Source organism: Spermophilus citellus (genome assembly GCF_964194105.1).
Source record: "Spermophilus citellus genome assembly, chromosome: 5".
Taxonomy (NCBI): Eukaryota; Metazoa; Chordata; class Mammalia; order Rodentia; family Sciuridae; genus Spermophilus; species Spermophilus citellus.
Window position 1 is genome coordinate 150,775,219 of NC_138186.1, and position 25,883 is coordinate 150,801,101.

Consider the following 25,883-nt stretch of genomic DNA (forward strand, 5'->3'; position numbering starts at 1 on the left):
AATATAGCTTGTGATAATTTTCTGTACTTAAGAATTGTAAATCACTGAACTTATTATGAAACTATGCCAAACCAATTTTTGTCCTAAGGCATTCTGAGAGGATCCAGTTTTTCAATTAAGAATGTTACTATATAATAATGTCCTTATTATTTGCTAAGACTAAAAAAGTATGTATATACACACACATATATATGTATATATACACACATATATATATATATATATATATATATATATATATATATATGCATGCAAGTCCCATAAACTGTCTTATCATTTACACTTAATTTCAGGTGCATTAGGTTAACTCTAAAGGATAAGAGTTCAATGATCAAGGTGGGGATGGTGAAATGGAACCAACTTGATCTTTTTTTCAGAGAAGATATATGTATGTACATTTTACCCAGATGTAAAATATTATGGAGATTTCTCAAAAAACTAGAAATGGAACCACCATCTGACCCAGCTGTCCCACTCCTCAGCATATATCCAAAAGATCTAAAATCAGTGCACTCCAGGGATTCAGTCACATCAGTATTTGTAGCAGCACACTTCACAGTAGCCAAGCTGTGGAACCAACCTAGGTGCCCTTCAGCAGATGAATGGATAAAATAATTTGGTGAATATATGCAATAGTGTATTACTCAACCATAAAGAAGGATGATGAAATTGTGGCATTTTCTGGTAAGTGGATGGAACTGGAGACAATCATGTTAAGTGAAATAAGCCAGACTTAGAAAGCCAAAGATCAAATGGTTTCTCTGATATGCAGAGCTAGTATAAAATAAGGGGGATGGGGGGAGAAGTAAGGAAGGATTCCATCAAAATAGAAGATTGGTGGACTAGATGAAGGGAACGAAGGGAAAGGGAGTGGGAAGAACAGTGGAATGTTTATATTTTTAATGATGCTATCTTCTATCAGTTTTTGCTATTTAGATGCAGGCATAGAGGAAAAAGATAAATGGGATTATATACAAGTATGCTTTTGCCAGAGGGATGTAATAAAAAGTTTTAGAGGTAGAGGAGATAGGACAATAACATTGTTGAAAAGTATATTATAAAATTAAGTCTGGTTTCACAAAATAGTGAAGGGAATAGAGAGGAGCCAGCTGACTGGAAGCCTGTAGTAATGTGCACAGTTAAATGTTGGAAGAAAAGGAGATTGCATTCAGAGAGTGGGTGATTATTTTGGCACTATAGCGTTTTGTAATGTTAATTTAATTGTGGGATGGTCAGAGTGTAATTTAGAGTACATAAAATTATTGGGGTCAGTAAGAATTAAGAACATGTTGCTGGGGTTGCATTAGAATTAGATTTGCTTGCTTATTGCAAAAAACTAATGTTAATAATGGCTAAGTAAAATAAGGATTGAATCCCTTTTAAGAAAGGCTTATAGTGGCAGTGCCATTGTGCCATCTCCCTGAAGCTCATTCTAGTTTCAAAGCTACTAACTAGCACAGTTGTAATTTTTAGGGTTGCATGTAGACTAAGATGAATGCTAAAACCTAGTCATCTCACATATTCATTCTCGGCAGTAAGGAGGAGAAAAGAGAGAGAGGATCAGTAAGATCTTTCCTCTGATGTCATTTTTCCTTTTAAGGAGACTTTCCATAAGTTGTATGATGTTAGTCTTACTTACATGGCCTTAGTTTGCTTTGAAGAATACTAGGGAATCTACTCTTGGCTAAGTACATTATAATCCTTGATGATAGAGGTATCTTTTAGAAGGGAAGATAGGAAGAATCAAGTGAAATAGTTACTGTCTTTACCACGGTATTGATTATCTATGTAACAACAAAGTTTTCAAGATGATGAAGGGACAAGAAAAGACCCCAAGGTTCATAGGCGATTACAAGAGTAACATGTTTAGATGGCAGAGGGTGGCATGAGCCCAAGACCGGAATGTTGAGAAGACATTGAGAAAATATTGAAATTTAAGTAGCAGTAGAATTTAAGTATGTGAAGAGGAAAACATGCCAATCTTAAGAGGAATGTGAGAGAATTTTTTTTTAATTTCTTCATGTGACATCAGGTTTTAGTTAAGTCAGAGAAAGAGATAAAGGGTTATGCTGATTAAACAGTAGTAATCCAGGGACCTGAAATAGGGGGAATGAGGGCGTAGGGAGGAAACTGTTGGGGCAAGAAAATATCTCATCATAATTAAGAGAATTGGTCATGCAGTAGGGCCATGATCCTCAACCTTTTGATTGATCACCTGCCCATATATATATTTTTAAATGAACCTAAATCTCTTTTATGTATATTATTTGTAAATTATATTGATGTATTGATGTACTAATATATATCATGAGATATGTAAAAATATAAAATTTAGAAGAATGAAATAAAAATACCCAGTCAAAAATGGTAATGTTTTCTTTGTACACTCCAGGCAGTTGTTTTCTGAATCCTGGGATATGTGAGTCTCAAAGATCTTAGCTTCAGTGTAACTGAGGGTACTGGCTCTGTTAAGAAAATATGAGCAATGTGCATGCGACCTGGCATTCTAATTCCTATTCTCTACTGGAAGCCACCTTCTTAAAAATAAGAGCAAGGACCCTATTAGCCTTCAGGAATTTTGGCAGTACAGTAAGGCATAGTAAGATTAAATTTAGGGAAAGAAAAATTATATTATCATTTATAGATGTTATTGTGGAAGAAGATGACATGATCTGGGATGTTAGCAAAATCAAATAGCCAAAAAGCATTACAGAAGAAACCATAAACCACTGTAGAAAAGATTAGCATATTAAGTGATTTTGAAACAGATACCAGTAATTGTGGGAAATACAAGTTAGACTAGAGTTAAATTGAAAAGATTAAACCATAGGAAAAAAAAAACCAGAAAAGTCATATAACTGATTATTTAATTCTCTGGAGATAAAAGAACTTTCCAAACAGATTTGTTGGGGTTGGAGGATTGTCACAAATAGTAGATTGGGCTATATAAGCATTATAAGGTACTTTATTTAAAAATAACATTCAAAAATTAAAAGACTGGGCATAGTATTTACAGCCAATATTTTTATTAAAGAGCTCCATATGATACACTTTAAAAAAAAGAAATATAGGACAAACTCTGAAAGGACAAGGACAGCACACAGAAAAGAAGTGGTAAGGGAGTTCTAATAGTCTTAAGTAAAACAGCATGCTTTAGTCAGGCACAAGACTTGAATAACTCAAAAGAAATATGACTGGTTTTGGAAGCATTTTTTTCATGGCATTATTTTTTATTCTTACTTGCATCCCTTGAGTATTTTTATGTAATTTTTTTATTTATATATCACAGAAGAATGCATTACAATTCTTATTACATATAAAGAGTACAATTTTTCATATCTTTGGTTGTATACATAGTATATTCACACCAATTCATGTCTTCATACCTGTACTTGGATCGTAATGATCATCACATTCCACTTCATTAACTACCCCATGCCCGCTGTCTTCCCGTCCAACCCCTCTGCCCTATCTAAAGTTTGTCTATTACTCCCATGCTCCCACTCCCTATCCCACTGTGAATCAGCCTTGGAAGCATTTTTAATAGGGATTGAGGCAACTGATTAAAATCTAGCATAGTTAAGTGGGAAAAAGGCCTAGATATTTGGTAGATAATGTGAATGGTTAAAAAGAGAAATGAAAAGGAGAGAGAATTTAAGTCAGATGTGTGATCAAAGCAATGGATATTTAAGCTATTCAACATTTTTTTTTTTTTTTGCCTTTCAAATTAGTATCTGTACATCAAAGTGATCACTTTTGCTGGCTAGTATACAATAAAAGGACCATGCCTTTACTCTGTTATGGGAGTATCAAATGTGTATGGCATTTTTAAAATTTTTTTTTAGTTGTTGATAGACCTTTTATTGTTTTTATTTATATGTGGTGCTAAGAATCAAACTTGGTGCTTCACACATGCCGTGCAAGTGTATTACCGCTGAGCCCCAGCCCCAGCCCATGTATGGCATTTTGAACCTCCATGTTTTCCTTCTGAAACTGGATTTAATCCTTAGTTTTGGTATGAGGAAATAAATACATTAGTAAATTTCAAGCTAACATGAGAGGTCTAAAAGTCTTATTAGACATTAAAAAGTATAAAATTAGGGGCTGGGGTTGTGGTTCAGTGGTAGAGTACTCACCTAGTATGTGTGAGACAATAGATTCGATCCTCAGCACCACATAAATTAAATAAAATAAAGATATTGTGTCTATCTACAACTAAAAAAAATTGTGTAAGTACAAAATCAGATAATATCATTAAAATTAACAGTGGGTACAGTAAATCACTATCATGAATGTATTAATACATTTTCAAAGAGGAGTTTATCAGGTAGACATAATTGAATTGTAAATCCTAGGAGTAACTAACATATCCCATTATAATACTATAGTAAAGCAAATGGTGATAAGCTAATGGACTAAAAGCAGGATGAACAATTGAGTCCTATTTCATGAAAACATAATGGATGATAAAAGTGACATTTTTATCAGTGGGGCAGAATGCACTTTATTTCATTTATGTTTGTATCTATTCAGAAAATGTTTATTCAGAGCCAAGCGCTAGCCTAGATGCCAGGGATACATCAGCAACAAGATAGGATAAAATCCTCGTTATCATGAAGTTTGAATTGTGGTTAGATAAATACTAAGCATTATTAAATATAAGATGATTTTGTCCTTAGGTGAAAAGCAGGGAGGGAAGATAGTTTCACAAAGATTCCAGTGAAGGGGAAGGAATTTATATTTCTACTTCATAACCTGTAAGGAATTTTGCTACAAATCATTTTGTTAAAAAGAAAACCAATCTGAGTCAGCACCATGGTGCACACTTGTAATTCCAGTGGCTTGGGAGGCTGAGGCAGGAGGATCACAAGTTCAAGGTCAGCTTCAGCAACTTAACAAGGCCCTAAGCAACCTATCAAGACCCAGTCTCAAAATAAAAAAAAAAATATATAAAGATCTGGGGATGTGATTCAGTGGTTAAGTGGTCAATCCCTGGTACCAGAAAAAAGAAAAGAAAACCAATTTAGCAAAAGTTTGGTTTTTTTTTTTTTTTTTTTTTTTTTTTTCTGTATCCACAAAGGAGAATATAGAGCTATCCCATAAACATCTAATACCTTTTTAGAATTCAGGAAAATGCAAACTTAAAGAGTGAACTACTATTTTCAGTCTTCTGATTGACAAGAATTTTTAGGTTTAATTTGTGAGTTGAGAGAAAAATGGGTGCTTGCATATATTATAGATAGGAATGCACTTATATCTATATGCACCCTGATATGTGTGCCTTTTTTCATTTTGGGAATGTCTAAAATTTAGACATTTAAAAGACAATCCCAAAATGAAAAAAGGCACACATACCAGGACCTGAGAATTGCACCTAGCTCAGGAAACTCTCCTGTGTATATACAAAGAGATATGGTATCACAGCATCATTTGTAACAATGAAAAACATAATTTATAAAAAATGAAAATTTGAAAACTACATAAATATGCTTTAGTTTGAATGATACATGTATACTGTGGAAACTAGTGCTGACACTGATTGCTAGGGGATATAGTTGAATTTATATTAGAGGAAATGACAGACCCTGAATGTATATACCAGTGATAAGAGTAATTACACCAAAACTGTTCACAGCTCTTGTCACTGAGAATGCTATTAAAATTGTAATGTTTGTCACAAAGGTCTTTAGTCTTATCTCAAATGTTTTTATTCTTTTTTAAAGAGAAGGTTTATTTAAAGAGATACTACATAAAAATAACTAAAAGAGTTCTAACTATCTCTGTTCAGAAAGTCTGAGTGTTCTTGTACATATGGTTGTTCTGAATGTCTTGACTTGCTAATTAAATTGTAGATTGTTTTGACAAGTTAACCTACCTAGTCATTTCTTCGTTTTTTTTGTTTTGAAGCATAATCCAAAATATAATTTCTTACTTAGTGAAAATGTGCTATCATTAGGGACCTCCTTTTATTATTTGGATGATACTTTTGTGTCCTTCATATTTATAAATAAAATTCATAGTAAATGAGAATTTTATTTTAGTTATTAGGCAAAACTTTCTGTCATTTAAAAGGAAATTTAAAATCAACTTATTGTTCTTTCCTTTGTAGGTCGTTTATATGCTATGCAAACTGGAATGAAGATTGATAGTAAAACTCCTGAATGTCGTAAATTTTTATCAAAGTTAATGGATCAATTAGAAGCCGTAAGTTAAACACGGATAATTTATTATCAGAATGAGTTTTAAATGCCATTTTATTTTGTGTGTTTGTGTACTCGTGTGTATATATTGGTCATTTTTGTTCTTTCCCTTGGCAACGTTCAGCAGTATCATTATACCTGAGGAAAAAAAATGACACACCTTTTTTTGTATTTACATCATACTCTAAGAGGAATTGTTGAGTATAAATTAGGTTGAACTGTTTACTTATATAGATTATATCTTTTTCCCCATTTTTGTAGATCACTTTTGGCTTATCATCTGTTGAGTGTCAAACCCTTTCTAACCTTCCCTCACATAGTCCTATGGATGATTGTTTTGGAAGGCCTTAAATAGCTCTTATGATGAAGTAGGTTATTTTCTTTAGTGGAAGATGAAAAAGGAAATGACACCAGTTACTTATCTTCTCTTCCTCCCCTTCTGAGTGTCAGGGCATGCTACTCTTAGGGTTTAGCATCATTCCCTCCTAGCAGGAATGTGGGGGTGACTAATAAGTCACATTCTTGAACATTTTATAACTTCACCAGTCACTGTAGAGTTGGCTATTGAGGAAAACTCAAGTGGGTTGGATTGAATGTCAGTGCATAAAGCATGCAGTGCCAGTCATAGTAGTTTCACTTCATAATCAGGCTGCCCTGTGATTTTTGTGGCCAGCTGTCCCGGCGTTTGCTTTTAACAAAGTTAAGGGCTAGTCCATATTGATGCATCTTCTCCTAGGCTATTACACTGATAGCTGTGGCTTATTTTCTATTGTCTAAATTTTTAAAACTTCCATAATCTAATTCTAAGTTGGTCATTAGAGTTAAATTTTTTTTACACATTGTGCTCTAAGAGATACTGTTTTTAGACATAATGATTCTTCTAGTCTTCTTTTTTATATTTGATAGAAGAAATTTAAATGAGAATAAATTAAGATTTTTAATTATATATTTTTGGGGAATAATTTTCTAATTTTACTATTAGGGTAACTTATAGTATATGGGATAATATTGTTGAAATATTTTTCTGATGCTTCATAAGAATACTTGCATATATTATCTGATTGTTCTTGGTTATTTTTTGTCTTTAGAACTAAATTATACTATTATGTTATCATAAGTGTATTTCTTCATAGTTGTATAAAAATTGGATTTTGTTTTAAATACATTGGACTAAGAGACAACCACTTTCTGTAAGATTTCATTGATACATTTTATTGAAATGAATATAAAATAATTTAATTTAAATGATTATTAGTTTTGTGTGCAGTTAAGCAGAGACTTAAAAATTCAGAACTATGAGCTATGTATCTGATTTTGTTTCAGCTTAAGAAACAGTTGGGTGATAATGAAGCTATTACTCAAGAAATAGTTGGTTGTGCTCATTTGGAGAATTATGCTTTGAAAATGTTTTTGTATGCAGACAATGAAGATCGTGCTGGGCGATTTCACAAGTAAGTAAAGAAAGAAGAAACTAAAATTTACTTTATAAGTTTATTTATTGCCTGATATGAATTATCTTGTTTTCATTTGAAACTTTAATGATTTAGTTTTTTGTTTGTTTGTTTGTTTGTTTTGTTTTAAATTATAGACCTTCAGGATGACTTGGGGTTATAAATATGGGGCTTTCTTTTTAGAGAAATGGCTGAAAAAGGGCATGCTTTGCTGTTTTTTGTTTTTTTCCCCCAGGTAAATTTACTCTAATTAGCCATTAGCCATTCTTAACATTTAGGAAAATCTAAGAGTATGTTTTCACCAAAATCACAGCCTAACCCGATAATGTTGATTTTTAAAGTGTTCCTCCCAATTCGAATGATTTGTCATTATTATAATTTAATAATTAAATGTACAGAAGTGCATTATGATATGGTATAGATTCAGGTAGTACTCTAATTACATTTTATAAAATCAAAACCATACTATAAAACCTTGTTTTAGTATTTTTGTAAGTGTTGTTACTTTCTTCTAATAACATTAGTATAGGAGTTCCATTGTGTTCTTGAAATCTGATTTTATTTAAACATTAGTTTCAAAGTGATTTTATAAACCTTCAATTTTTCTTCTTCAAGCTAGGTGGCTAATCTTACATTGTAATTTTTTTCATTTAAACTAGACTCTCTTTTTTCTTCTAGAAACATGATCAAGTCCTTCTATACTGCAAGCCTTTTAATAGATGTCATAACCGTATTTGGAGAACTCACTGATGAAGTGAGTGTATATTCTTTATTGTCTTATTAGTTGAAGATGAGTAATGTTGCCATTTATCAATTTTATTATTTTATGATTTATTTAAAGCAATGTATCCTTCAGAAATATAATGGAAACAAAGCATAATTTAAAAAATTTTTATTAGCCACTGTTTAAAAGTGAAAAGAAATGGGTAAATTATTTTTAATAGTATATTTTATTTTTTGTACTAAGTTCTTTAAATCCAGCATGTATTTTACTCTTCACCACATGTATAACAGCTTTATTAGCCAGCTACAAGTTTAGAATTTGATTTTATTAAGTGTTCATATGTTATTAATCCTGTATAGTATTAAATTTCTATGCTATTATCTGATAAAATTAACAGAGGTAAGTCTTTAGGACTTTTTTTCCATTTCATTTCTAGTCAGAAGTGTTATTGCTCATGAAGTACATATGGAACTTGATATTTTAAAAGCTACTTTATATCCATTTTATTAATTTGTTTCTCATAATGATTCTAAGATAAGCATAGTACATAATTATTTTATACATGCCCACATAGAGGCTACGTGACACAAGTCATTGCTTTGAATTCAGTTTTGTTTTCACGGTAACAGGCTTTACAATTGGCATGAAAATTTTGTTTTGTGAAAGGAAAGATATTTATCTGGAAAGAGATAAAGAGAGCTACATACTCGACTGATGCAGTCATGATATATGGTGGTTTAAATACTACAAAGAGCATCATGTTCCATGATAGGATTTTTTAAAAATAATTTGCAGCTCTTAGTAAAATTCCAAGCAAAAAGTACTGTCTATCTGTGAGATATATGCATTTTTAAAAAAAAAAAAAAAGATTGCATATGGAAACTGCAGAAGTTCTTTTTATTTGTACATAAAATGTAGTTATGCTATAGCTTAGATGATTAGAAGTAGGGACTTTGCCAGCTTAAAAGTTGTATAGGACATTCCAGAGTTGTGACAAATAACAACCAATTATTTGACTGGATTTTTCTGTCCTTTCTATTCAAGAACATCAAGCATTCCTGGCCCTTTCTCACACAATGCCAGTAGCTTTCATTAGTCATTGAAATAACCAAGTACTACCTTTTTGTATTCTGAAGGCCTTATAAGTACATCCTACTTAACTGCCTTTATGGTTTTCAAGAAAACCAGGACAGTGAAGGAGAATAGTAAGAAAAGTAAGTTATAAGCCAGATTAGACTGATAATAGAAGGCCTGCAATCTTTGATTCGTGTAGTGTTGTAGTAAAGAACTGTACTTTGCGGGTGTTTATATGATAGGAATCTGTAGAAGGAGAGAACTGCAAGCCATTTGGCAAAGGAGGAATGATTTGATGAATTCTGTACACCTTAATTACAAAGTAGAGAGTCATACACATTGGATTGTTTTGATTGGAGAAAATAATATGTTCAGACTATGATTTCAAAATTTGAAGCATAAGTGACATCAAAAAGAAATCACTCTTGGAAGTAAATAGGTAAGAAATGGCAAAGTAGAGAGAACAGTTCAAGTTATGAAAGTCAGGTTGGATTATTTTAAAAGAGAGGAGAACATGTTCAACTAGATATCTTGGTAAACATCTGTATTTAAAATACAAGAGGAGAAAGTAAAGTTATAAATACTAGAAATGTTCAGATAATATGAAAAAAACAAGATAAAGAGAACAAAATTTCTAGAAATCTCAAGTAATAGGTTCTTCTCATTTAAAGGATACCTAAACACTTTCACACACACAAAGCGTATGATTTTTCTGCATTTCAGAAGAAACATCTAATTTCATGTACCCTTGACGACAGTTTCCCTAGTTGTTTGAATATTGTATCTAAGACAAAGACTTCAAATGAGGCCACTGAGAAGGCTTCCCACGAAGTTCAGGATGGTGAGGCAGAATTTGCATTATACTACCAATAAGATAGCATAAAACATTTTCCCAAAATGTTGACACTCTTCCCACTTAGGTAGCTCACTACCCAGTCAGCTACCTAAGCACTTCCTGTGCCCTGCACTTGCACTAAAACAAAATAAGAAATAGCATCTTTATTGTTGAATAAGGGACTCTAGATACCTGGAGGGGTCTGGAATGGTACAGGAAAAGAAAAAAAAGAAACAGAGAGAGGAAGAGAGAGAAAGAAAGAAAATTAAACAATTTAAGGCCAAAGTTGAAAGGGAAGCCCCTATTGTCACCTGATTGTTCTGAGGTTTATTCTTAGGCCTTCATGTAAATTCCACATTTTTAAGTTAGAAAATATGTGAGTACACAGTTAACAGGTAATTATGTAGCTGTTTTCATAACCATTATGCTATAGTGATCTTATCCTTACATGACTAAGGATTTTCTACTATGAATGAAGATTAACTAAATGTATAAAGTCAACCTACAAGGAAAGGGTGCCAGTAAGACTGGCCATATGCCATCAGCATAATTCTGAAACCAATTAGTTTGATCATCCTTGTTTCAAATTTGTTTTCTCTTAATTTTATTCCATTTTGTTGTTGTTGTTATTGTTCCATTGTTTTTTGTTTCTAGAAATGGAGTTTTCATAATGATTACTGAGATTAACTTTTAAAAAAAATAATGGCCTAAAATACCACTAATTTTAAATGATGCTCTGTTTCAGTAGAACAGGGAGAAATACACTCTAGCTGTGATTTTTTTTTTTTTTATCCTACAAATATGGATAGACAGAGCAATCAGTGGCATTAGCCCTTTCTCATAGTTCCTTTGTGTAAATGTAAGACTTGTATATACTGGTGATATAAGTATAAGGTACCTAAAATAAGACACAAACTATTGTAAAATTTCTTATTTTAAAAACTAATAAAAAGCTTAGTTGTATAAACTGGTTACTTAAAGCATTTAGCAGTTGTAACTCATTCCCTCCTTTCCACTTCCACTTTAGTTTCATCCTGTACTTTGAAAAAACTAACAGAAACAAAGACAGGAAACAGAAAAGTGGGAAAAGAATGAGTTTGAGGATTTCAGGTAGGCAGATTTTATTTTAAATATATAATCTTTAGATGTACTTCAGGACTCTATAACTAGTGTATTCATTTATAAGGGAAAAGCAGTGGTGGTACTGAACTGCAACATATTCCAGAGATTTGCAGCACAGTCGAAACTCTCTTCAAAATTGTTCCTTCCCTTGCTCCTCAAAATATGCTGTTTGAGAAACACTAAAATAGCATCAGAAAATGGGGAGAAGAGCGTTATAATTGTTTTTGTTATTTTATTTTTAAATTATATTTCCAGGGTTGGGGCTGTGACTCTGTGGGAGAGCACTTGCCTAGTTAACAATAGGCCCTGGGTTCAGTCTTCCAATTGTCTCTTACTGGCCCTAAAAATTATGCTAAAAAGAAAAGAGACTCTGGTTGTCAGAGCCAGGCTTCACTGAACTCCAGAACAAGAAGTCATCTTACCTCTCTGGATTGAATTACTCTCCTATAAAGCAGAAAGCTTAGATAAGACAATCACTGCAGTCATTTCAACTGTACCAGGCTGTGATTATATATGCAGGCACATGAGAAGTAATGGGAAAAGGAGAATAAATAAATAAAGAAGATGAAAAAGCAGACCAAAAAATGAAAAGGCAGAGAGAAACTAAAAGTTTTTAATTAGGAGCTAGGAGGGTGGGGGGTAAAAAATTGACTAGTGATAAGTAGAACCTGAAAAATATGGCAGCAAAGGAAGAAAGTTCTGGGAAGAAGGGGGATGTCAGGTCTCATAGCAACAATACTAGGAGGTTCAAAATACCAATATAACACAAAATATAAAAATAATAGAAGGTAATAAGCATAGAAGAAGCAACCTGAACACCTGAAGCCTTTTGTAGGATATTTGTAGCATAATGTTTGTGAATCTTCCAGTTAGGTTTTTATTTGAAATTTCAGCACTTTGCATAAAAATCACTGGATCACAAGCTGACATAGTGTAATTTACCTAATTTATTTATCTTCCTATTTTGACCTCTGTTTCTTCACAGACTGTTCTCTTCTGTCATTGTTTTATTAAAGAACGTTCAGGGACTTTTGTTTCCTGGCACTGCAAGTCTAGGCTCTCCTGCTAGATTTCCAGGCTTTCTATCATAGTTTTCCGTGCCTGACTTATACTACTTACCTGTCCTAATTTTTGTTTGTCTGACTTGTCTGCTCACCATCCTGTCAGTTTTCATTTGGAAAATGCATTTTTAGCCTGCTTTGCCTACGTTTTACCTTCTCTTCAAGTCTTAACTATCTTATTATAGCCTGTGTATGAATGAATTTGTCCATTTTCTCAATTCTTTACCCTTTATTTAGAGTTACTTATACTTACATTGTAACTTTAATGACTTTTTTTATATTATAATTCAGAATGTCTCATTTTCTTCTTTTCCTTCTGAAACATTAAGTATAAATTTATACACTGAGTAAAATATCAGATTAAAGAAGTGACTGATTACTTGATGTTTCAAACATTGCTATAGTCAGCCTTTTATTTTTCTATCTGTAGATCAAAATATTTAGACTTTTGTACACATAATTTCTTTCCTAATTCTCCTCAAAAGTAATAAATCTCATTTACTCACCAAATTTTTCTTGGTCCATTTCCTGGTATTTTTTTTTCCTCTTCATATTATTACTCATACAAAACTAAATAAGTGTATATTTTCCTTAGTCTTCAACTCATTTGTTGTTAGTTTTTAAAGTATAATTGATCTGCCCCTATTTCTTTCTCAACTCTCTTATCTCTGTTTTAAATATATACATTTAACTTATATCATTTCTTTTCAGCATTTTAGTTAAATTTCTTGCTATATAAACCTTTAGTATTCCTGTGGCTCTCTTTGAGTCAGTGTCCCAATTTGAGGAATAGAAACACCAGAGTATATATTACTTTTTTAAAAACATTTTATATCTTAGAGCAAGGGATCTTCAAAATACAATTATTTTTCTTCTATAATGGTATTTTATGTAATCTGCATCCAGTATTATTCATGGGCTTCCTTTTATTATATTTTAGATTTATTTTACTACCAACAATATTTGAGGAATGGATAACATTTTACCTTTTTACTATCGTAATCTTAGGTTAAAGTTTCATACTGCTAATTTAGAAAAAATATGAAATTGCAGGTAAAAGATAATATTGTCCTTATTTGTTGTTTCTGTTAATTTGGGAGGATCAGATTAATGAAATATATTTTCATACCTTCACAGAGCTTATATTCTAATGTAGAGAAGTAAAATAACTATGATGCTACTTGGTTGACTAATGAAGTGAAAGGAAGGGACCATGTGCAGCACCTGCCATTTGCCTGGCACTGTACTTACACATTTCACATACATCATGTTCCACCTTTCACATCTTTGAATTATACTGAGAAAATGGAGGGTCATAAAAATATGAGTACCATGTCCCAGGTACTATAGTCCAGAATAATGTTCCTCAAACACTCTATGATAAAATATACAAATAAGACTTTTTAAAATTTTTACTTTTTAATTCCCAATCCTTTTCAGAGTGATTGTTTTTATAAAATGTAAAGAATAAATGAATTATTAGAAAAATTAAAATTTAGAAAGAAAATATGAGCCTAATTTGCTGTGAGTTTTTTAAATACAGTCTCTGTGTTACAGGTTAAGTATCCATTATTCAAAATGCTTAGGACCTGAAGTTTTTTAGATTTCCAAGATTTTGGCATTTTGGAATAACTGCATAAACTTTACCATTTGAGTATGCTAATATGATATTCTGAAATGTTCCAGAATCTAAAATTATTTTGGCTTGTAACCTGAGTCTGAACCATACTTTTACTATATAATAAGGAATAATTAATATAATAAAGAATAATAACCCTGTTTAATAATGTTCTTGTAAAATGTATTTAGAGATATCAACAAATAGATGAGAATTTCAACAGAAACTACCCTAATCAAACTTATATATTTATTCTATTTTTAAATGAACTTATGCAGAAATACCTAAGCATTATGTATCATTGCCACTATATTTGGAAATCTAAAATACACATTTGGAGTTCCACAAAAGGTGCAGTATAAGGAAAATGAAAAGGAAAAGATACTTTAATAAAGACCATAGATTTTCCAGATTTTATGGAAAATCAGTTACAGTCTCCAAAAGTTCAGTACATACTAGATAAGATAAACATAAAGAAAATCACACCTATACCAATAAAAGCAGAGGGATTTTAAAAAGCAGGGAGGAGTTTTTTAAAAAGGGAGGGGAAATAAAATTAATTAATTAATTACTTTTTAAAGAAAAAATTTACACCTATGAGCATCCTAGTCAAACCAAGGAAAGTCTTGAAAAAAGTAGAGAGCAGAAGATAATAATGAACTTTTTAAAGTGGCGACAGAAAAAATAAAGGCCTATAAACTCAAGATTCTATCTATAGCAGTGATATACTTCAAAAAATGAAGATTAAAGTAAACATTGATTTATTGATAACAGATGAGTACTAAAGATGTAAACAACAGCTATAAGTTTTTCAGGCAGAAGGAAAATTATACCAAATGAAAACTTCAGTTTACAGGAAGGAATGAATACTAGGCATGGTGATGTGTGGAAATGTAAAAAACTATATACTTTCTTTATTTCTTTAAAAGATATGTAACTATGTAAAAATTTTATAACTCTACATTTTATATATGTTTATTTGTATGTGTGTGCATGTCTCTGTGAGTGTGCGTGTGTGTATGTGTGTGTGTGTGTGTGTGTGTATATATATATATATATATATAGTTAAACCCAGAAGAAGGGAAAGAAAGGGAAACAAAAACAAATGGAATCAATACAAAACAACTAGCAAATTTTAGGCCTAAATACAACTATGTTAATATGTGATATAAGTGCAAATGAACTAACACTTCATTATAAAAGTAGAAAATTTCAGTCTGGATGAAAGCAGCAAGCCTTAACTATATGCTGTTTACAAGAAACAAATACAGAGACAAGCATTTTGAAAATGAGAACATGGGAAAGACATCAAATACAGATACTAAGTAAACAAAATCACAAGTGACAATATTAGGTAAAGTAAATTTTAAGATGTTACTGGAAGTGAAATGGGATATTTCACAATAATAAAAGGGCTAGTTCATAAGAAAAACATTATAGTTACAAATGTCTATGCACCTAATAATGAGAGCTTCAAATTCTATGAAATAAAAATTGACAAGTAAAATATAGAAAAATTCTTAATCATATGTGGAGATTTTAACATGCTCCTCAGTCATTAATAGACTAAATATATTTAAAAATTAGTAATATTAACTAAAATGAATAAATACCAACCAACCACATCAGATGTTTTCCAGAATGTGGAAAAATAAGAGCTTTCATACATTGCTTGGTGGAAATATTAGATGTTATAACTACTTTGGGAAAAGATTTGGCAGATTTTTGTAAAGTTAAACATACTCCCACCCTTTTACCCAGCAATTCCTTTTCTGGTATTTATCCAAGAGAAATGAAAACATATGTCCAGAAAAAGACTTGTTCAGGAGTGCTCATAGGAAATTTATTCATAATACCCCAAAGCTGGAAACAACCCAGATGTCTACCAACAGGGGAATTGATAAACAAATTGTGCTATTACTTAGACACAAAAAGGAACTGACTACTAGTATAGTCTACATGGATGAATCATGCAGACATACTGAGTAAAAGAATAGTCAATACAGTTTCTGTGATTCCCTTCTTATCAAGTACTATTACAAATTGTAACTAAAAAAAATAATAATAGAAAATAGTTTTAGGGTTTTTTGCAGCAAAGGAAATTGAAAGGAAAGGAAAGGAAAGGAACTTGATATTTAAAGGAAATTGAAATTCTGGAAAGGAACTTTCTGGGGAACTAGAAGTGTTGTATATTGATAGCAGTATGGTTTACACAGGCACAAAACATCAACTCATACACTTTAAGATTTATACATATCAAGACATCAGTTTTACTGCAAATAAAGTTAATAGAACTCTCCATAAATTTGGTTTATTTTGATAAGGTAAGGAATTCTAAACCTACTTACTTTGTACTCAAGGACTGAGTAAATGAATATATTGAAGGAGACAGGTTTCTCATTTTCAGACAAGAATGGGAGATGACTAAATTGTGTTGTGGTATTTGGTTAGAATTGGAAGAATTATATTAAATCATGCTTTTGAATATATTAGAAAAATAAGTCTGTATAGAAGTTTTTTTTTTAAATCTCTATACTGAAAAGACCTAGAAGCATTGTTGCAGCAGTAGCAATAATTACCCCTAGTACATGAATATGGCTTTAAATACCAGTCTTCTATAACAGGAAACAAGAGTCCTATACAGATGACTAAATCTCTAGTTGGGTCAGAGAAAGCACTAGACAACTGAACTTTCTTGTGCCAGAAAGTAAGCAAGTACGGTCATAATCAGGGGCCCAGCAACTACTCGAATGAGTTCCCACTGTCCATGACATGAACAATTTAGCATGAAGAATGATAGTAATGAATAATAACCCATTAAGTAAGAGTCTGTGGGTTCATACTAACAAATACAATGCAATGGATAAATGATAGAACAAAAACAAGGGTCTTTACCATAGAGTCCAATGAATATTTCCTTCAAGTTGCTTATCAAAGAGGAAAAATTTTGTCATATACATCTCTAACCAGGTCATCAAACCTGCCACCACCAATATTGGACAAACCACATCATGTGCCTCATAAAATCAACTGAAAAGGAAAAACATCACTTTCATAGTAATGGACCAAAATGCACAATGAGAATATAATCATGAAGAAATATCAGACAAATCCAAGTCAGCAGACATTATACAACTAGGTTAATGTCAAGGTCAAGGAAAAACTAACAAATGGTAGTCCAGATTGAAGTCTAAATGAACATGACAACTAAATAATGCATGCTCCTTAGATCTAGACTTGGGACAGAACCCACGTAGAGGCATGTCAAGAAGGAGTTGAATTTAGGATTATTTCAAATATAGAGATGACAGAAGAGATTTGAGTGGTAAAGTGACTCAGGGTTTGTGTTGAACTGCTAATAATAACAGACAACATTTTGGGGACATAACCATCGTGTATTAGATTGTCCTGGAGCTTAGTAATGTACAGTGAAAGGATAAGGGGATACAGTGTCTTTAACTTAACTCTTCAATGGTACAGGAAAAAACATGTATATACACATTTATATTTTATGTTTTCATCTACATAAATAGATTGACAGATGTAAACAGTTGGAGAATCTAATTAAAAGTTATGTGGGAATATCTTGTACTATTGTTGAAACTCTTTTATAAGTTTAATGAAAACAAAGGATTAAATAGCTAAATCTTTTGGCTAATTTGAATGCACATTCAAATATAAAAAGACTAATTAAATTTAAGTATTTGAATTCAATTTTAAATGTGTTTTTTGGGTGCAGTTTTGTTCTCCTTTTTTAAAACTTGTTTTATGAAATTCTGTGTACTTTGAAAAGTATCAGACTATAAAAATTAATGAATCTCTGGAAGTACATGTAATTTGTAACTATAAATACTTCATATATTGAGTTATTACTCATTATGGTAATGTTTGTTTAATGCTTGTTTTTCAAGCATTTCTCATTGTATTACATCCTAGTATTGCTATATAGATCATCTGTTTGTATGATATGCTTGGGAGAATTTAGGGATTTAAGAATATACATGTATTATCTTCCCTATGAGCAAAAGTCTAAACACTATGAACTCAAGTTTGATATGCCTGTTTATTAATTAGCAAAAAGAGTTATGTTTCGTTTCAGTGATTTTCATAGTATGGTTTCCAAACAGCTTCAGAATCATTTGGTGTACTAAGTAAAAATGTGGACACTTAAAAACCTACCTATCCACTTATTCATTCACCAAATATTTGTTAAGCTCAATGCACCAAGCACTGTTCTAGGCACTAGCAATATAGAAATTGGCAAAATGCCTGCCCTATGGGAATCACAGTCCTATGAGAGACAATGAATAAATAATAATAATAATAAATAAATAAATAAAATGTATACTGTGTCATATGGTAAGTGTCATCAAGGAATTCAAGGTAGGAATAAAAAGATCAATTAATTTTTAAGTAAGTTGACTGAGGAAGGCCTCACTGAGAAGGCAACATTTTAGCAATGCCTTGAAAGAAGTGAGGCAATAAATGGTACAGGTACTCATAGAAGAGGCAAGAGAAAGTGCAAAGTTTTTAAGACAATCTAGGCTGCCTGTTCTTATTCAAGAAATAGCAAGGAGGACAGTGTCACTGAATCCAGAGTAAGGAGAAGAAGAGTGGCAGGAGATGAGGATGAGGAGGGGGAATTCAAACCAAATGAATGGCTGAAGATGTAGCTCAGTGGTAGAGCACTTGCCTAGTATGCATGAGACCCTGAGTTCAATCCCTAATACTGAAAATTTTTTTTAAAAATCTATTTTTCCTTTCACTATAGTGGACAGGGGTGGGGGAAAAAAGAAGCCTGTTAGTACATTATTAAATAATCCAAGTAAGAGATAATGATTGCTCAGTCCAGAATTTACAGTAGAGGTCATGTCAAGAAGGAGTTGAATTTAGGATTATTTCAAATATAGAGATGACAGAAGAGATTTGAGTGGTAAAGTGACTCAGGGTTTGTGTTGAACTGCTAATAAGAATGGAGTTGTCATTTATGACATGTGGAGTAGCAGATTTAGGGGCAGAAGATCAGTAGTTGGCTTGGAACTTTAAGAAGGCTATCCAATGTAGAATATGTCAAGTTGGATATAATAAGATTTAAGGTTCAGAAGAGAGGTATGAACAGAAGACATAAATTTGGGAGTTGACATGTGAGATGGTATTTAAATCCATAAAGTTGAATGAGAACATTAAGATAAAGTATAGGAGGAGAAGATTAAGAATCTAAGAAATGAAGTCTGGCACTCCCAGCCTTTGGTCCTTACAAAGGACAGAAGGAACTCTAACAAGGTAAAAGGAAAACCAGAAGACCTTGATAACCAGGAAACCCCAGGTTCAAGGTAAAAGTGATCAGCTTTTCATATTGATAGGACTGGGGAACATGACATTAAGCATTGGATTAGCAGTAGAGAAGAAATCTCACCTTGACAAAAGCAGTTGTATTGAGTGGTAGGGATAAAAACTTGACTAGGCTGGATTCAAGAGAAAATCGAAAAAGGAGAATTGGAGGTAGCTCTTACAAAACATTCTCTTTTAAGATGGTTCATTGGTATACTACTGAAGATTATTTTATCTTAAATTTTTTTATAGATTGGGTCGGAATTTTTTGGATAGAGTGTGTGTGTGTGAATGTGTGTACATTCATGTATGTGCCTTAATTTTATCCTCGTATCATTCTCAAATGTACTGAGTTTTAAAACATCTGATCTAGTCTATGGCTAGTGTTTTCCTACCAGTCATTCTTAGGAATATCAAGTCCAACCAGATGAATTAGGATTAAATGAAAACTTTGTATATTGCTACCAACTTTAGTAGCTTAAATTTATATTTGTCAGTGGTTCTCATTATCCATTTACAAAACAGAAACTTAGAGGCCAGGGACAAACGTAAAATGTTTTTTTGCAACTTCTGTTTCCCAAAAAGGATGTCTAATCAACTAAAAGGAGTTAACAGATTTCAAGAATATTGACATCTTAAAAATTTTCTCATAAAATATTCTGCAATACCAGCATTCTTTTTTTTAAAGAAAGCAGTATTTTAGAGTATATTAATTTGAAGTTACTACTGTCAGAAAATTGCTGCTAAATATTATTCACTCCTGTTTGTCCAACTGAAGGTATTTTGTAAACTGTAATATAAAACTATTGCTGTATCTGCTTTGGGGACACTTTTTAAATTATGCTTACTAAAATGAACACTTTCTAGCTTATTAATGTTTGATTAAACTTCATATACTATTAAGGTGAAAAGACAACTTTATAAAGTCATTATTGTACAATTTTCCCTCTTAGATCTTCAGAAAGAATTAAAGCATTCAAGATTGGGAAAGATTTGTCTTATTTTTAGGACTACTCTTATCCAAAACAATTTACTCATATACTTTCAAAGTGAAGCTCTTTTATCTTTCAAGATATATCCTACTTTAACATATTAAGTACTTGACTTGTTAGTTTAGATATGAGATGCCCCGAAAAGCTCATGTGTGAGACAATGCAAGAAGATTTAGAAGTGAAATGATTGAGTTATGAGAGCCTTAACAGGATCAGCAAATTAATCCCCTGATAGATATTAACTGAGTGATAACTGAAAACAGATAGAGTGTGGCTAGAGGAGGTAGGTCATTAGGGATGTGCCTTTGGTCCCTGGCACATCACTTGCACATGTGCTCTCTCTGCCTTTCTCTTATCCCTCCTCCCCCCTTCTCAGTCATATGTCCTTGCGTCACTTTCTTCCACCACACTTTTCTGTCATGATGTTCTGCCTCACTGGAGACTCAAGGATTGGGACCAACCTTTTATGGACTGAGACCTCTGAAACCCTGAGCTCCAAAATAAACTTTAGCTCTTCTAATTATTCTTGTCAGGTCTTTTGGTCTGGGCAGAAAAAAAAAAAAAAAAAAAAAAAAGCTGGCTGAAACACCTGTTAAAGCCCATTTTCCCTTTTTTCATGTATGTCCATCTGAATTGCTAAGTGCATAGCTTACAAAGGAAGTCCTGGATTGTCTGGCTTGACTACTAAATTATTGTAATCTTGGGCAAATCATTTGACTTTTTAATGGCATTTCCTTGTCTCTACAGTGATGAGATTTTTAAAACCCTAAGAGACAAAAGATGAAGAACTATTATGGGACTGCTGTGTTTTGGATAAGAGACCTCCAAAAGTCCATATGTTAATTGCTTGATCCCCAGGATGGTAGTAGAGCCCTTAGGAGGTGGGGCCTTTTTGAGATACTTATATAATTGGAACCCTGCCCTTGAAGGGAATTGTGGAATTCTTGGTCCCTCCTTACCCCACACTGCCTAGCCATGAGGCGAATAGTTTTGCTTTACTGTGTACTCCTATCCTTATGTGCTGTCTCACCATAGACAGGCCCAGAGCAAGCAGGTGAACCAGTCATGGAGTAGAGCCTCCAAGGAGTAAAATAAAGTTTTCTGTTTATAAGTTAATTACTTTAGTTATTTTGTTATAGCAATGGAAGACTAACTAAAACAAACTTTAGATAAGATGGGTATCACATTTAGGCGTGGCAGTTAGTTCCTGGCTTTCATATTGGACTCTAATGGTTATACCTGACTCATTGATCCTGGTAATCCTCAACACTTAGCATAGTGCCTGATTTAATAAATGACAAATGTTGTTTCTTACTGAAAAGCAGGAAGCTGATTGGGAATGAATATTTGGGTTGAAACTTGAGAAAGAGACTGTGGGTTGAAAAGGAAATCATGTTAGATAAGGGAAGGTGATGTGGGAAAAGATGGCATATAATAAACAATCCCTTCTGAAATTAATGGAAATAGCAGGAACCAAGACTGAAGCAGTGTCAACAATGTGGAGGGCCTTGGGTGCCAAAGTATCTTTATATTAAGCTAATCCTATAATGCCTCAAAGCCTTAATGGAACTAAAACATGATTAACCTATATTTCAAGGTTATTATGAGAACCAAATAAGAAGAAAATGTACAGAAATGCTTTATAACCTGTAAAGTACTATCAAGGTATTAATTCAAAACTTTGTCTTATTTTGGAATTGTCTTACTTATCCCACCAGCCCTGAATATGTATCTTCTACCCATGGCAAATTGATTTATCTTCAAATGAAATATTTCCTTTATTTCTGTCTTTTTGACATTGCTCATGGTTTTCCTTCTCCCCAGAGAAGTCTGACTACTACTTTCTACTCTGTCCCATCGTGCTTACCCTGGGAAACCAAACTAAAATATTGTTTCCTTTATCACTTATATCCAATTTTTTAATATTTTTCTCAACTCTTATATGCATTTACTGCAAGAAACAAATTTAATATTTCCTACTTAATTATATCATATAGTAATCTTTGATGTTTTAATTCTGCATCCAAAAAAAAGGTAGCTCCCTACAAACAGAAATAACATATTGATTTATTTTATATTTCCCATATTGCTAAATGAAGGTCTTAAGAATAGCAAACATGTATTGAGCCTACAAAAATTTTGAAGTGAACTATGCCTATCTTATTGTTTCTTTCAAAAGAAGGAAAATAATCAGTTTGCAAATAATGAATTCAAGTGAACAACTAAACCTGGAGTATCTTAAATTTGAAATAATGTAACATTTGTGGAACTTGAATTCAGTTGTTCAGGATTTTGAAAAATTAAAGAATAAAAAAGTTCAGTGCTTCAGTGTACCTACTCTTTACTCCCAAAGAATGAAATGGAAGAAAAACGTGAACCATATAATACTATTCTGTAGGTCAAAAACAGTCAAACACTAGAAATTTCAAATTATTCTATCTAACTGTATAATAATCTCTTTTTAAATTTTATTTTTTTTATTAGCTACACATGACATTACAATGATCTTGGCAATTCATACATTAAATCAATAATCTTAATTGAACTTTCTAATCCTAATATTCCATTACGTACTACAAAAATCATAATCTATTATATTAACACAGAAGTAATAAATATGTTTAGTGAACAGAATAACTTCCATTAAAATCAAACTATTATATGTTGGAAATGTGTATATTTGTTTGACAGCTACTATGTGCTGAAACCAAGGTCAAGTGCTTGTAATAAATAATAGACGTGAACTATGCCGTTTTTGAGTTTGTTTTCTAGAATATGTTAAGTGTGTGTTTGTGAGGAGAATACTCTAAAAACATATAGTTAAGTATATAATTATGAATTGTAATAAATATTGTCATAGAAAAAATATAGAATTACTGAGTAATTTTAGATTGGGATGGTCAGGGAAGTATTTTTGAGAAGTAACATTTGATCTTATATATAAGGGGTGAGTTGAGTAGGAGTGATAGGAGTGAATTGACATGTGGGGAAAAAAAAAGGAAATCAGGTGGAGAAGAGGTTGTGTAGACCTTGGCATGTACACAGATAAAAAATGTATCCTCCTGGCTGGTGGTACTGAATGAATGGGATACACATTAAAGTAGACTGGACAGTTAAGAACTATGTAGAATAGACTCCTGTAGCCCAGGTTACAAGTTTGTTTTCTATCTTAAGTGCATTGGAAAGCCATTGAAGATTGATAGGCAGGGATTTATATTTTATAAAGGCACAGCCTGAGTACTGAGTGAGGAAGATGTGGGGCAGGAGTAGGGCGAAAGTAAGGAGACAGATTAGGGGAATAATGCAGAGAAAGTGGAAATAAGAGCAATTCAGGGTATGTTCCAAAAGCAAAAACAACTAAAGCCCTAGTGGATTAAGTGAGGGAACTGGGGAAATAGGATTAGGTGGGTGGGTATGAACGTGGTAAGAATAACTCACATATTTCTCACTTAAGAGAATGAAGTTCACTGCAAGTAGGAGAGTTTGGGAGAGAATCAAGAGAAAAGTTTAGACAAATTAAATTTAGTTGTATATGAACATGCAATTGGAGATGTCACATAGTTGGATATTTGCCAGAAGCAAATTCAGGCTAAGTACAGACATTTAAGAGTGATAAAGATGTCCATAGTACTTAAAGCCATGGGAATGATTGTGAAGAGATAAGAAAATAGACTATATGAGGGTACCTTTTTCTTACCTTGTAGAAACCTGATAGGTAATGAATAAAGGCAGCCCAGTATGAAATAATAGGTGGCAGCTGATGATAAGCAACAAGGAACTAAGGGAAGGAGGGGTTGGGGAACTGGGAGAGAACCAGAATGAATGAGTATAAATGAGCATATATCAACTGAAGTTCAGTTCAGGTAATTATTACCAAGTAAGGCAGGCTCAGTGTTTTTAGAACTCCCATTTTTTAAAAAAGAGAAATGTGGATTTCCATAATTTTCCTATTATATGGAAAGCAATTCATACTTTAAATTCTGTGAGAATCAGCATTGACTGAACCACTAGTTTGCAATCTCTGCTTCAACAGGGTACTTCAGATTATTTGGTGTTTAGATAGAGCATTAAGTAGACACAGGCAGTAGAAAGAAAACCCAGGAGAGAGTGTCAAAAAATCAAAAATAGAGAGTATTTCTCAACAATTGGAATGTTCCAGATTCTAGTATTCTGCTGATAGGTTTGGTTAGGTGATAACCTGGAAAATGTCCATTAGATTTGCCAGTGTGAAGTAGGTTTTTGGTGGTGACGTTAGCAAGAGCAGTTTAGTGACATACAGGCTGCTCACACGTGGACTCCCTGTCATTAAAATGCACCATCACATTAAAATTCTCTGACAAGGAAACATGAACTAAACAGAAAAGAAAGCAAGCAAACCCCTTCCCACTGAGTGAACAGAAAGGTAAAAAAGCAAAGACTTTAAATGTGGATGTTTCTTTTGGTAAGATTGTTGGTAAAGTGAAACAAAATACAATCAGACTTGGAAGAAGACAGGAATTAATGTATGGAATTTAGGAAAGAGGCAGCTAGCAAGTTCTTAAGTGATATTTTCAGTTCCCCTCACAATACTACAATGAGGCATTATTTTCCCCTTAGAATTGAGTTAATGAGATTCAGAGGTATTAGGTAGCATATGACAGGTTAAAAGTTTAGTTTACTTGGCTATCAGTCTAATGTATGTTTTAACAACTGTGTCATCTTAGTTTTCATAGATTTGCACAGATTTTTAGTGAAAATAATTTAATTTGTTATTCTATTTTATGTTTAATCTTAAAAATTCCATTTAGTGTCTTTCTCTGTTGTGCATAAGAGTTGCAAATTTTGCTAGAAGAAAACTCTCATATTTTCCCTGCAGACTTTTTCTGAAATGTGACACTGTATAGAAGAACTGGGCATGTTCTTTGATGAAGATAGCTTTACATGGAATCTGTCAAGCCCTAGACAGTTAATAGAATCAGCAACTGGGTGGGGTGATCACCAGACACTTCAGAGCTGTGCGACATAAAAATAGGTTTTATCTCAGAAATATAATATAGCCTATCTTAAATGCTTAATATTTTTTACTTTTTTGCCATTATCTAATATTAATATAAAAATACTCTCTTTTAGAATGTGAAACACAGAAAATATGCAAGGTGGAAGGCAACGTATATCCATAATTGTTTAAAGAATGGAGAGACTCCTCAAGCGGGCCCTGTTGGAATTGAAGAAGATAATGGTACGTATTTATATAGCCTAAGTGAAATTATTTAGTGAGATAATATTTTTCAGAACATTATTCAAAATTTCTAGGAAGAAATGGTACAGTTTTAATTTTTTTATAAAGTCCAAAATCCTTAAAAAATCAAGTATAAAAATCATAAACTTGGGGACAATGAGAGATTAAGGCCAAATTGCTATAATATGTATTTGCGACATAATGACTTAAGTACCTCCTACACCTTTTTTTTTGGTACCAGGGATTGAATCCAGGGG

At 32.5% G+C, this 25,883-nt stretch overlaps 1 protein-coding gene across 1 annotated transcript in view; it reads left to right on the top strand.

Annotated features, from left to right (window-relative positions):
- Positions 1–25,883, top strand: part of VTA1 (vesicle trafficking 1) — a 76,587-nt gene that overhangs the window by 15,535 nt on the left and 35,169 nt on the right. Inside the window, exons 2-5 of the mRNA XM_081295383.1 lie at positions 6,110–6,204; positions 7,524–7,651; positions 8,330–8,405; positions 25,518–25,626. Coding sequence (XP_081151509.1) covers positions 6,110–6,204; positions 7,524–7,651; positions 8,330–8,405; positions 25,518–25,626 — 408 coding nt within the window. The remainder of the gene's footprint in view (positions 1–6,109; positions 6,205–7,523; positions 7,652–8,329; positions 8,406–25,517; positions 25,627–25,883) is intronic.